The 14,006-nt window shown below is 41.4% G+C and overlaps 1 protein-coding gene across 2 annotated transcripts in view; it reads right to left on the bottom strand.

The window, feature by feature from the left end:
• Positions 1-14,006, bottom strand: part of FBXW8 (F-box and WD repeat domain containing 8) — a 115,860-nt gene that overhangs the window by 59,668 nt on the left and 42,186 nt on the right. For both annotated transcript variants that reach the window (XM_061169834.1, XM_061169835.1), the window contains one exon: positions 8,495-8,652. In XM_061169834.1, coding sequence (XP_061025817.1) covers positions 8,495-8,652 — 158 coding nt within the window. The remainder of the gene's footprint in view (positions 1-8,494; positions 8,653-14,006) is intronic.

The raw sequence follows: 14,006 nt of genomic DNA, 5'->3' as shown, positions 1-14,006 counted from the left end.
TGAGACTTTCTCTTTTCTAATATAAGCACTTAATGCTATAAATTTCCCTCTAAGCATTGCCTTAGCTACATCCCATATACTGATATACTGTTTCTAATTTTCATTCAGTTCGAAATTTATGCATCATGCTATGTTTAAAAATTTATTAAAACTCAGTGCTCAATATATACGGAATCTAAAAAAATGGTTCTAATGAACCTAGGGGCAGGACAGTAATAAAGATGCAGACGTAGAGAATGGACTTGAGGACACGGAGGGGGAAGGGTAAGCTGGGACGAAGTGAGAGAGTAGCACTGACATATATATATACTACCAAATGTAAAATATATAGCTAGTGGGAAGCAGCTGCATCATACAGGGAGATCAGCTCGGTGCTGTGTGACCACCAGGAGGGGTGGGATAAGGAGGGTGGGAGGGAAATGCAAGAGGGAGGGGATATGGGGATATATGTATACATACAGCTGATTCACTTTGTTATACCGCAGAAACTAACACAACATTGTAAAGCGATTATACTCCAGTAAAGATGTTAAAAAAAAAATCAGCGTTCAATATACACTATGGAATATTAGCCATAAAAAGGAAAGAAAATGAGTTATTTTTAGTGAGGTGGATGGACCTAAAGTCTGTCATACAGAGTGAAGTAACTCAGGAAGAGAAAAAGAAATACCGTATGCTAACGCATATATATGGAATCTAGAAAACTGGTACCTGATGAACCTAGTGGTAGGGCAGGAATAAAGATACAGACGTTGAGAACAGACTTGAGGATACAGTGGGGGAAGGGGAGGCTGGGACACAGTGAGAGAGTAGCACTGACATATATACACTACCAAATGTAAAACAGATAGCTAGTGGGAAGCTGCTGCATAGCAGAGGGAGATCAGCTCGGTGCTTTGTGATGACCTAGAGGGGTGGGATAGGGCGGGTGGGAGGGAGGCTCAAGAGGGAAGGGATATGGGGATATATGTATGCATACAGCTGATTCACTTCCTTGTACAGCAGAAACTAACACAACATTGTAAAGCGATCATACTCCAATAAAGATGTATTAAAAAAAAAAAAAATCAGTGTTCAGTAAAACCACCCCCCAATAAACCAAAGGATTAACACCAAACCTTGTATCATAAATGCAATGTGCCACTGTTTTCTGCATGATAAAACTATTTCAAATTATTTTCACTAGTAACTTCAAAATTTTGTAGTTATCCTAGAAATTGATCATCTGTTAATGTGTGCCTAAAGCATGAGAACTTCCCTCTCCAGTGTTTCTTAAATTTGAGCACTTGCAGACCTCTAAGAATTCATCTATGAATCAGTCAGTGTGAAAAACAAAGCATTACAAGGCACACAGGTGATCACTTGGTGCCAACAGCCTGTGACTACAAAATGCAAATTCAAATAATGAGATCTCACAGTATGGTTTAGTTACAAGGTCAAAAGATCCAGATTCCTTTTTAAAATTACCATAAAAATACACAGACTTTTAAAAATTTCCTAGAGATCTCACAACTCCCACCCACGATTTTATCTGTGGAATGCTACTTAAGGAACACCGAACTATTATTTAGTTACAATGCATATTCAGTCCAAAGCACATATAAGCAAGTGTAAAACAAATATAACTTCAAACTCCCCTCACTGAAGAATAGAAAAACTTTAAAAAAGCATTTTTATTCAGCAACTTCCTCCATCACATAAACATAGTCTCTATGGCTTGTCTATGAAACAAAATCTAACACCCTGGACCATTCCAGGTGGCAGTCAACTTTAAAGTTCAATGCCCTAAGAAATACTTCCTCAGTACTGAAAGAACCACCTCAGTTCAAAACTCTGCATTTCAATTTTTAAATCCACTCTGAATATCTTTAAAATGTGAGCACTCTTACTGTTAAGAAAAAAGGACTCCATCTGGTATTTTTTTGGTTTTTATCAGAAAGTTGTTTCATATTGTTTTGTCCACCAAGTGTCTGAATAAGACTCCTAAGACCTACGGGTAGGCAAAGGTTTCAGGCAAGAGTTACTTATTGAAACTTTTAAGAGAAAAATGACCAGAAAAGGCAGGCCTTGAAAAAACACAAAATTCTCCACAATCCACAGTCAGGTGTCCTAGCCATCTCCCAAGCAATGCATTAGTATGTTAATAATCCACTTCTGAAACACCAGGGGAGAGGAGGAGATTGACTATTACATTCAAAGGTTGGTTATGTTATTAAATTGAAATGTCATCGTCAACATAGAAACGAGAGACAAACAAAACTATTGAAGAACTGATTTTTTATTAAACATAAAATTACAAATAAAACTTCAGAAGCACCTAGTCTCTATAGCCGTCTAAAATATGGTCCTACTGTTCACTGCTAAAAAGAAGCTTGGAGAGACCCACTCCCATCCACTGTGTGTACGACAGTAAATGAGAAATCATAGTCACTTCGGCCCAGGTCAGGCACAGCCCTGGACAATGGAGCATGCGTGTATTCAGACAATTGCACGAGGAGTGCTGCAGGAGTGGATAAGCCACTTTGCCTTGCTTGATGGCACCACAGAAAGACGACTGTTGGCTGTCCTATCTAGGCTTCCACATGCTAATGTGCACTGGGTCTTGTCTCTCCTCTCTCCACTGACGGGGACAAATAAGAACTTCTTTGCACCTAGGAAGTGTGTAATCTTGTTTCTCACCGAAGAGTGAGTTTTCGTGACAAACTCTGAACAGGGAGCGGGTTTCGAGCACTCTGCCATTCCCTAATGCTGTGGCTCGAGGCCAAAGGCAGGCGAGCATGGAGCAGGTGGAGTCCTGGCAAGGTCTGCACTGTCCCTGCATTAGCAGCATCTGCTCATCACTCAGAACCTTCGCCTGCTTTATCTAATGCTCCAGGAAAAGCATTTTGATTTGATTCATTTCGGTACGGTAACGTGCAACACAATTAGTGGTAAAATCAAACTGGAGGACGGCCAGTGCTGACAATCGGAAACAAGGCAGAAGAAATATGAGGCCAGTGGGTTGGAATTCAAAAAATCACAACTGTGGATCATCTTGCCAAATCTCAACACCCCAGGTGGGTGTACAGTGTTCCTGCAGGGCCAGGAGGCTAAAAAGGACGTGGGGATGACTAACTTTTTCCCAAAGCAGTTTCCATCTCTCCCTCAGGACCTGACTCCTGCGGAGAATATGTGTACAGACAGACCATCAAGGGGGTCTCAATGGCTACAGAGCTTCCCTTTGGCACAAACAGGGAGCTGAAGTTCACTGACTCATTTTATTATCTTATTCTTCTTTTCTGTGGGTCACAGTCACGAATTTCAGACCTCACGAGGTGAATTTCCTTTGTGCTATGGCACTGCCTAAGAAGCGCGTGTTCCCTGCTCCTAGAAAGCAGCAATACAAAATGTGTGTTTGATTATTTCAACCCGTCTTTGCCCAGAAGTAGTTACTCAGGAGTATGTTGGTACAAATACCATAGTGACAATCTGTTAAACTGAAGTAAGACCAAAGACAATGCCACCTGAGGTCTGGGGTGAGGTTGGAGGGGGGAATGAGAAGTTGTTGCTTATCTCAGAAAGTAACAATTCCCATCAGACTGGTAAAACAAGCTGAGTAAGAGAGGAGCAAGAAAACACAAGAGCTTTTATCAAAGAAACAATCCTAATACCAAAAGGAATTCAAGACAAAGCAAAGATTTCAATGTAAAGGATGCAGCCAAGGAAGTACTATAGATTTTACCCACAGAAGGGTAAAATGAAACCCAAAATAATAAGACAGACAAACGTGATGATGTAAGTGTAAACAACTAGACAGATCAACTGAACAGAATGTAACATCCAGAAACAGACGGAAATACTAAAAGAGTTTCATATGCAAAAACTTGTAAAGGCAGCACCTCAAACCAGTGAGGTAGAGATGGGCTTTCTAATAAGAGATGCTGGAAGGATATAATCAGATTCATATACTATTCTAGGATGAACTCTATACTGGTCAAGATTCAAATACAAAGATAAGCCATAACACTATCATCCAAAAGAACACAAATAACAAATGTTGGCGAGGATGTGGAGAAAAGGGAACCCTTATACACTGCTGGTGGGAATGTAAATTGGTGCAGCCACTGTGGAAAACAGTATGGAGGTTCCTCAAAAAACTAAAAATATAACTACCATATGACTAAGCAATTCCACTCCTGGGTATATATTTGAAAAAAATGAGAATATTAATTTGAAAAGATACATGCACCCCAATCTTCACAGCAGCATTATTTACAATAGCCAAGATATGGAAGCAACCTAATTGTCCATCAATAGATGAATGGGTAAAGATGTGGTGTACACACACACACACACACACACACAATGGAATACTACTCAGCCATAAAAAAGAATGGAATTTTGCCATTTGCAACAACATGGATGGACTTAGAGGGCATTATGCTAAGTGAAATAAGTCAGACAGAGAAAGACAGATACTGTATGATCTCACTTATATGTGGAATCTTAAAAATAAAACAAACTAGCAAATACAACAAAAAAGAAACAGACTCACAGATACAGAGAATAAACCAGTGGTTACTACTGGGAGAGGGAAAGGGGGAGGGACAGCTGGGGCAAGATGGGGTAGGGGTTTAAGAGGGACAAACTACTACGTATAAAATAAATAAGCTACCAAGATATATTGTACAGCACAGGGAATATAGCCAATATTTTATAATAACTACAAATGGAGTACAATCTTTAAAAATTGTGAATCACTATGTTGTACACCTGAAATTTATATAGTATCATCTCAATAAAAAAATTTTTTTAAAGCCCTAACAGTAACAGAAGAAAAAAGAATTACAAGTAGCAGGTACACATGTGAAAAAATTCAACCTCTCTCACACTAAGAGAAATGTAAGTTGAAACATTTGGAAACCCTTTCTTATCTATCAAAGTGACAAATACTGAACAGTCTGAAACATACTTTGCTGAGAAAATGGGCACAACTTCATACCCTGCTGGTTCGAGTGCAAAATAATATAAGCCCATTTGCATCCACCTTTTGACCCAGACATTTTTGTAGGAAATAATCCTTCCTGCTCACATGAAATGTCATATGTACAAGGCTTTTCACTACCACACTGTAATAGCAAAAGCATAACACAACTGTTCCTCAATAAAGGACTGTGTAAATAAACCACAGTGCTTGTACACAATGGAATACCATGAAAAAGGAGCATCTTCTCCATACACTGACGTGGACAACGTTTCAAGCTATGTCATTAACGAGATGTAAGCATTCCCAGGTTTATTACAGCATTATTTACAATAGCCAAGGTATGGATACAAGCCAAATGCCCATCAATGGATGAATGGATAAAAAAGACGTGGTATACATACACAATAAAATATTATTCAGCCATGAGAAAGAAGGAAATCCTGCCACTTTCAACAAGGTGGATGGACTTTGAGCATATTATGCTAAGTGAGATAAGTCAGACAGAGAAAGACAAGTACTGTATGGTATCACCTACATGTGAAATCTAAAAAAGGCAAACCTGTTTAAAAAAACGGAGTAAAACGGTGGTTACCAGGGGGTGGGGGGGTAGGCGGGATAAGATTGATGGTGTTTCAAGGTACAAACTTGTAACAAGTGGTGAATAAACCACAGGGTTCTAATGTATAGTATAATGAATACAGATAACAATATTGTACTATAATTATGTAATGTGATAATATCACTACAATGGCAGTCATATTACAGTATATAAATGTATCAAAGTAACACACTATACACCTTAAACTTACACAATGTTACATGTCAAATTTATCCAATTAAAAAAAAGATACGCCATTAAGTGAAAAAACCCAAGGTATGGAATGATATAAAGTAGTATGCTATCTTTTGTTTAAAAAGGGGGGTGAGGAGAGAATATGAATAGATACTAATACTTACTTGTATTTACAATAAGGAAATACTGGAAGGATAGAAAACAAACTAAAAAATATGGTTGCTTTAGAATGGAGTGGACAAAAATGGGTAGAAGCAAGACTTCGCAATGTATAACTTTATATATTAGCTTGACCTTACATCCCTTAAAATGTATTACTTAGTCAAATGCATTAAATTACAAAATAAAACCCACTCATTTATGGATTAAAAAATTAAAATCACATATACACATACACACATAACTACTGTCTAGAAAAATAAACCATAAACAAAGTCCATTGCAGAATAAGTGACAAATTGAAAAAATATTTAAAATCAATGACAAGGGTTATTTCCTTAGCCCTTTATTTTCAACTGCAGAAGATAACAACCCAAAGAAAATGGGGAAACAATTTGCAGAGAAAGAAATACAAACACCTAAAAACACAATGAAAAGATGTTCATATATACTTATATAAAGAAAGGTAAACAAAAACAACAGTGAAATACCATGTCCACCTATAAGACAAGCATGAGGAAGCAGTCATTCTCATATACTTTTAGTGAGACTATAAACTAGTGAAACCTTTTTGGAGGGCAATCTGGCAGTATTTATCAAAATGTAAAGCATCTGTAGCCTCCAATCCGGTAATTACTGGTAATTTACCCTGTGACTATACTTGCACAAGTTCATCATGATACTTGTTCAAGGATATTGTTTTGCAGCACTGCTTTTAATAACAACAACAACAACAAAAACCAATCCAAATGTGCATCGCTAAGGGCCCTAATAAATATAGTACAGCCACATAATGCAATACTATACAAGCTGAAAAAGAACAGGGTTTACCTATAAGTGCTAATATGGAAAGATCCCAAGATGTGTCATTAGGTGAAAAAGCAACATGCAGAGAGTACATAGAATGGGACACATGTGTGAAACGTGAGAGGAACTAGGAGTAGGGGAACAGGGGGGAACACTTCAACTTCTTTTGTACACATTTTCTTTTATATATTATCCTTTTGTGCTTTGTTTGAATTTTAACTACAAAATTTTTTTAAACCAAGTATTTAAAATACATTATGACAATTATTTGCCAAGTATTTACTGAAAAAAAGAAGTTTCCCTAGCCTATCTACAAGGTTTCCTAATATTTCTGTGCAACGACAGGGATAAGGGTGACAACTACAATTCTAACCAACAAACTAAAACCAGCAGCACACTTGCACATCACCAAAAGCTGTATTTTCAAGCTCACAAGATATGAGATGTGAGGGTGCAAAAAAATGAGACGCACCTCTTTATAAGTGTCTCTGCGGAGTTATTACATAAACAGCACTACATCCCTGGCACGGCCTAGAAGACACAACCGAAGTTCTGGATTCGCTACTGATGAATGATTCAACCTCAAGGAAATAACTTAGTTGGCTTCTTTGGACCTCAGTTTCCCGATCTGAAGAAGAATGTGTGTGTGGCAGGAAGAGGCTACTGGATGGTTCTAAAACTGTATATGATTCTAACTTAAAAGTATTACAACCTCTGCATAGTTGTTTGAAAAAAACCTCATTGATAATTTGGCACATAGGAATCACACTCAAGCTGCTCTTATGTTATCTATCCAGGATGTTAACAAACATACACGAACTATGACATACCCCAGAGACAGCTTAGCTGAATTTCTAGAGGCTGAAAGGAAAATCCATCAATGGTGCCCGACTAATGTCAAACCAAAAAAACAGAGTTCATGTTGTTAAAGTAATAAAATGAAAATATTTAATATTTCAGCTCTAATTTTTATTTCTTAAATGGCATATGGATATAAAATTCCCCATCAGCTCCTTTACTACAGTTTTGTCCCTCTGAGCTACCTCTGAAGATTTGCAACCATGCCATGACAGGAACGCTAACATTCTGAAATATCTTGTGATCCAACTTTCCGGGAAGTGGGGAGACAAAGCTTTTGGAGACTCAAACTTTACAACGTAATGGAAGTTAGGAGCATGAGAGGTAGGATACAATATCACGGCCATCAAAATTATTACACTCTTCTTACCTAGTTCTGTAAATCCACAGTTGCCCACACACAAAAAGAATTCTGTTGGTCCCATAGAGACAACATATTACCATAAATTATCTCGTATGGTATGTAAGTGCCAGGAAAAGGTAGGCCCTGCTTTTATTTTTCTATTTCCATATTTGTCAATAGATTATCTATGTCTATCCTCTTTTCACTGTTCCCTCTGGATCAAGCAGAGACTAAAGGAAAAGTAGGCCAAGTATATTTAACACCAAACAAGTTATTTGCTTAAGATGGCTTGGCCAGCCTTGTGTCTGGCTCTAAAACCCAGCCCTACAGTTCCAATAGGAATTAAACACCAGTTTGAAAGGGTGCTGTGTTCCAGTGCCTACTAATGCATTGAGGGTTGTTGGCCAACTTCTTCACATAAAGGCAAGAAAAAGGGTGTGTGTGTGAACATGTGTGTGCCCACATGTATGTATGGAGGGATTATGGGTGGAGCCGGCCACAGCTGCTTAATTTTTGTCAAGCTTTTTTTTTTTTTCTCTTAACAGGGAGGAGGGTTGTGGTTACTTACCATCCTCATAAGCTGCTACCGCCAGCGAGCTGTTTATCCTCACAAAGGAGACATATGGCTGCATTCCAGGCTCATCCTCTTCATAGTCCGATTCCAGGAAGGGGGCTGTGTAGTCCCAGGTGCGGGTGTCCCACACCCTCACATCCCCTGATGTATATCTGGAAAAGAAGGACACGCCTGGTTCCAAATGGGGAGTGAAGAGCAGGGCCACCGTGGAGAGAATGGGGGAGCCTTAAAACGACAGAGGAGTCAGATCTGGCCGGTGTGGAGCCACTGCTGCAACACTGTTTACACGAGTCACTCCAACAAGAGGAAATGGCAACTCCGTAACAGAAAGGCCGAGAGCATGTTTCCTGTTCTCATAACACAATGGGGACAATTTCAAATGAGAATACTGTAATAAAAAATTGGGTAGCAAGATCTCCTTGTTTTTCCTTTTTGACTATTGTAACCAATCTGCTACCTTAAGTCCTCTCAGTAAAGGGACCACTAGCAGAAATGTGTAGAAGCCACACTATTTACACACAGACGCGCACGCGCGAAAGACAGAGAGGGAACTGCTAAGGACTAATGGTCTTACAGGCACAAGCTTTCTAATACTTCATCCATGCATCAGATTTGACTGATGAAAGTCCCTAAAGACTAATTGATTTGCTGAAACAATTAAATCTTGCCTTTAGCCGCCAGACAGCGCTGCCTTCTCGTGAAAAGCTCTTGCCGAAACGTATGACACCCCCCGGTTTTGCCCGCTTAGAGGACAGGAGCACTCACTCTCTCCGATTACTCCTGCCACTCCAGCAAATGCCTCACTCCATCAAAGCCAAGGCAGGGCCAGAACCTGCTCAGACACCAGGCCCCGACGATAATGGAATGGTCAGATGATGAGGTGGTGCGCTGGCTGCCACTGAGGTATCTACGCTAAGTTCCGCACATTTGCTACAGGGGGTTTGATTCAACATGTAAAGCAACTGTGGGAAAGCATGTTAGAAACGGGGTAATGTATGTATATCGATGCTACTCTCACTTCACCCCAGCTTCCACCTCTCCCCTCTGGCCCTGTGTCCTCAAGTCCATTCTCTATGTCTACATCTTTATTCCCGCCCTGCCACTAGGTTCATCAGTACCATTTTTTTTTTTTTTTTTAAGATTCCATATATATGCGTTAGCATACGGTATTTGTTTTTCTCTTTCTCTTACTTCACTCTGCATGACAGAGTCTAGGTCTACCCACCTCACTACAAATAACTCAATTTCATTTCTTTTTATGGCTGAGTACAGGGAGATCAGCTCGGTGCTTTGTGACGACCTAGAGGGAGGCTCAAGAGGGAGGGGATATGGGGATATATGTATGCATATGGCTGATTCACTTTGTTGTACAACAGAAACTAACATAGCATTGTGAAGCAATTATACTCCAATAAAGATTAAAAAAAAAAAAGAAACAGGGTAAGAGTCTCATGATGAACCCACACAAACACAGAGACAGGCAGACAACTGTAAAGGTGTTCAGTCTTCCTGAGGCCAAGCCATAGTTCCTTCTTTGAGCTCACATTACAAGTGTAGAATCGAACAAGATAACTCCAAGATTTATTTAGTTACTGAAGTCTATAACATGATTCATCTATGAAGTAGTTACAGATGAATTTCTCATGTGAGGTTTCTTAATAAAGAAACTGGGAATATTCTGATTCAGGAATGCTTCATTTACTAAATGTAGCAGTGTTTCCCTCAAATTATTAGTTGACAGCAAATACATACATTATGAATTCAAAGGCCATTCTGTCACACACATTCTCTAGGTCAGCGCTCTGGACTCTCCCTGTAGGACAGTGCCTGGAGAGTGTATGCGTAGTGTAAAGAGGCAAATAGGAGAGACGTGCTTTCTAAAACTGGACTGATGGGCCTCTGTGTGACCACTGATCCTCCAGTAAATAGAAACGCTCACTCCGTGAGTGTCATTACACCTGGCGATGCACAAGCAAAGGCAGATATTGATATCGCCACGGCCAAAGCACGGCCGCTGGCTCCCAGACCCTCCAGGCAGTGCTCCAGATCACCTTCAATGAGGAAACCTCCATAAGAACACACACTGCACTGCACCAAAACTACCAGGCTCACCCTGACACCCTAAAAATGACTCGAGCATTCCCTGCAATAAGGCCACATGCTTAGCAACAGAGACACTCAACAGAGATAACATGGTTGAATTTCTAGGCTGTGTATGATTATTAGATTCTTAAGGTTAAATTCTATGTGAAAGGAACCAGCCAATTCAGAAAAGAAGGGTAAGAAGGATGGCAACATCTTTCAGAAATACAGAGAAGGTAAGTGAAAGACAGAGGGAACTCAGGAGATCAGAGGACTCAGGAACTTTGAGAGAAAGAAGTACACAAACCAGGAAAATGTCTTTCCTTTCCATCAGCCTTGGTCATTCTGTTTCTTATGACCTGTATATGGGACCACACCAGCCATCTTCACGTGGTCCTTTGAGGTGCCCCCTTAGTGGGTACAGAGGACAGGATTTGGGCGGCCTGAGCTCCACCATCCGCAAGCTCCCTTTACACAAGGAGTTCCAAGGTAAAGCAACAACAACCAAACCAAAACTTGAAAAACTGCTGAACCACACAACCGTGAGCTATGAAATACAATTTGTCTCTCTCTTTCGGGGGAAGAGGAGAGACGGAGGGCAGAGGTCACACAGAGAGGAGCATCTTTTAACATCTAAAAGGCTCCTGACCAGCCTTTTCTTCCATGAGGTTGTCAGCTTCCCACTGCAATTCCACCCACCTAAAATTAAATACGTGCTCTCCTCCAAAAGCCTCAGCCCACAACCAGACTGGCCTGTTGCAAGTTCCTGATTCTGTCAGTGACAGCATCCATCCCAGGTCACTGGTACAAAACCGAGGGGCTCCCCAATACCTCCTTGCCCCGCCACCCACACTGCTATACATGCAGCCACCACGCCCTTCCTGCTCTTCTCGTTCCCAGGCTGCCACCAGCTCCAGCTCCCTCATCACCTCCCAGCCGCCCCACGGCAGCCTCCTCACTCCTGAGCCTTGCCCACCTGCAGCCAGCCCTCAAAAATACCTGACTACGTGGATCTCGCTCCCTTTCTCCCTCGCCCTCCACACTAGACCCCGAGCCTTATCATCTACCATGACAGCGGCCTAGACTTTCCTCTTGTGGCAACTGTGTGTGTACATGTGTAGTCATCTGACTGTTCATCTCCCCTACGAACCCACAAGCTTCTAAGGTCAGGGGTTGGGTCTTGCTCACTGATGTTGATCCAGTGACCAGAACAGTAGAACTAGAATAGTACTTGACACCTAGGAAGCCCTCTGTAAATCCTGAGGCCTCAACACCACACTGAATGAAGCTTTAACCACCGGCCAGGCACTGAGAACTCTCCATAAACTGGCCTCCACCCCGCTTCCAGCCTCATTTTCTCCTCTTCCTTAGCATGAGCTGGCCTCTAGCCAGGCCTGCCATTCACTGGCTTCCACACCATAGGTGCCTCTGCACCTTGGCTCCACCTTTCTGGAGCCCCTTCCCTCCCCATGACCCAGCTGGGTGGGTCAACCTTGGCTACACATTAGAGTCACCTGGGATGCTTTTAAAACTCCCAATACCCAAGGGCACACCAGATCAATGAAATCTGACTCTCTGGGGGTGGAACCAGACAACAGTGTTTCCCAAAGTGCCACCAACATTGAGAACCACCTACCTCACTCAAGCCCACCAACGTCTCAAGGCCTAGCCCAGGCCCTCCTCCTCCATGAAGCCTCTCTGACTCAACTACTGTGCCCTTGGACCTGAAGAAATGGCGTTCACTGCTACATCCCACATCTCCTCACCCTGACCGTGAAGTCCTTGTGAACGCCCTACCTCAATGCCACAGCCTCCATCACAGTGCCTTACACACAGCTGAAAGAAGGGGGTCCCCAGCTCGTTTGAGTGGCATCTCCTTTTCTTTCTGCTGCCCACCTTCTAGTGCTAATGATCAGTGAAACACCCGGAACGCACACGTCGAGATGCGTCAGACTTCTTGCATTTACTTCCAAACTGATTAAAACCTCTCTATAAAACACGGAATAAGCTAAATTATTTTGGTAAACATGAAATTTTCCATATATATCCGTTTAAATCAACTCCATTCTTCATGGCCAAAGAGCATGATAATAGCATAAATGCTGCAAAACAACTCACGAGACAAATATAAAAGACTCGGTGTCTCCTTTATGATGGGAAAAGAGAATAAATATCCTCTTTCAGCAGGTACTACTTGATGACTCAGCAACAGGCTCTAAAATCTAACACATGAAAGCAACCACAGCAGTGGTGCTCAGACTGTGCTCATGAACTCGTGCTAAAGAAACAGACATTTTCATGAGGGTAAAACATTGGTTGGGGCAGAGGGACCTGGACCAAACTCTAAATGTGATCTAAAAGCGCTTAATAACGTTGGCCAGGAGAAGCAAGAACAGATAGGAAAGGGAGGTAGGGAAAAGGGCTGATTTTTCTCCAGAGCTCCAGATGTCTTTATGGCTGCCTAATGACAATTACACTCAACCAATTAAGACACCACTATGACAGTTGCATTGTCAGTGAGCCTTTGGACCCCAATGTTGATGGCTCTCTACTTAGTGTCTGTGCAAAGTACAACTGCGACTAATATATTAGCTGATGTAAGAACACTAAAGAAAAACTAAGGAAGAAAGAAGCCTTTTCCAAACGAGTAAGGATGTCCCGGCCCACGGCACGGACCAGTGAAGCTGTATGCTTTCCCCAGTCTTTTTTTATGCTTGGCAAGGTTGAGTTTACCTCCAAATAAATAGGTCAGAGACCACAGCTGATTTTTTGTTGAAAGAATGGGAATAGAGCCTCTTTCAAGCTCGGCACACCAGAGCAACTGCCAATTTAAAATGACTTACCACTGAAGAGCTTTCATTAACTAGTACATTTCCAATAAGCAGACTACTTATTTGGACTAGGAGACCTGAAGAAAATGGAAGAAATGTTGTACAGCTGCAAACAACCCTGAACCTTTCTCCTCGTCTAAGGAGCCAAGCAGGTGGGAGCTGTGGGGGGATGGTTCCATTTTGCTTCCAGCTGCCAGTGATTTGCTAAAAAAAGTTTTTTCAAGGCTCTTCACAACAACCTGGGGCACCGTTTTAAGAATCTGGAAGTAAGGTTAAGTGACTTACCCAAGGTCACAAGAAACATTTTAGTGGCACAGCTGGGGTCAAACCGGATCCCCAGGCTTTTCTCTAACTGCTGCTTTAGCCAACAAGTCACTCTGCCTCCTCCGATGAGTGTCTTTAAACACATACGGCTTTTAAGAACCATCCCCATTTAAGTGCAATATAAGGAATTTACTGTTTTCAATACTGTGACTCAGGCTTGTGGGACATAGCCCCTGACCCTAACTCATCAATTCTACCACTATAGCTCAACTGGAAGGCAAGAAGCCAACAACATAAAAGCTCAGTATGCTGGCAAGGGGCGTGGGACT

This window comes from Eubalaena glacialis, chromosome 15 (assembly GCF_028564815.1).
Source record: "Eubalaena glacialis isolate mEubGla1 chromosome 15, mEubGla1.1.hap2.+ XY, whole genome shotgun sequence".
NCBI classification, from domain to species: domain Eukaryota; kingdom Metazoa; phylum Chordata; class Mammalia; order Artiodactyla; family Balaenidae; genus Eubalaena; species Eubalaena glacialis.
The sequence above is the reverse complement of the archived record's forward strand: the minus strand, read 5'-3'. Positions and strand labels throughout refer to the sequence as shown.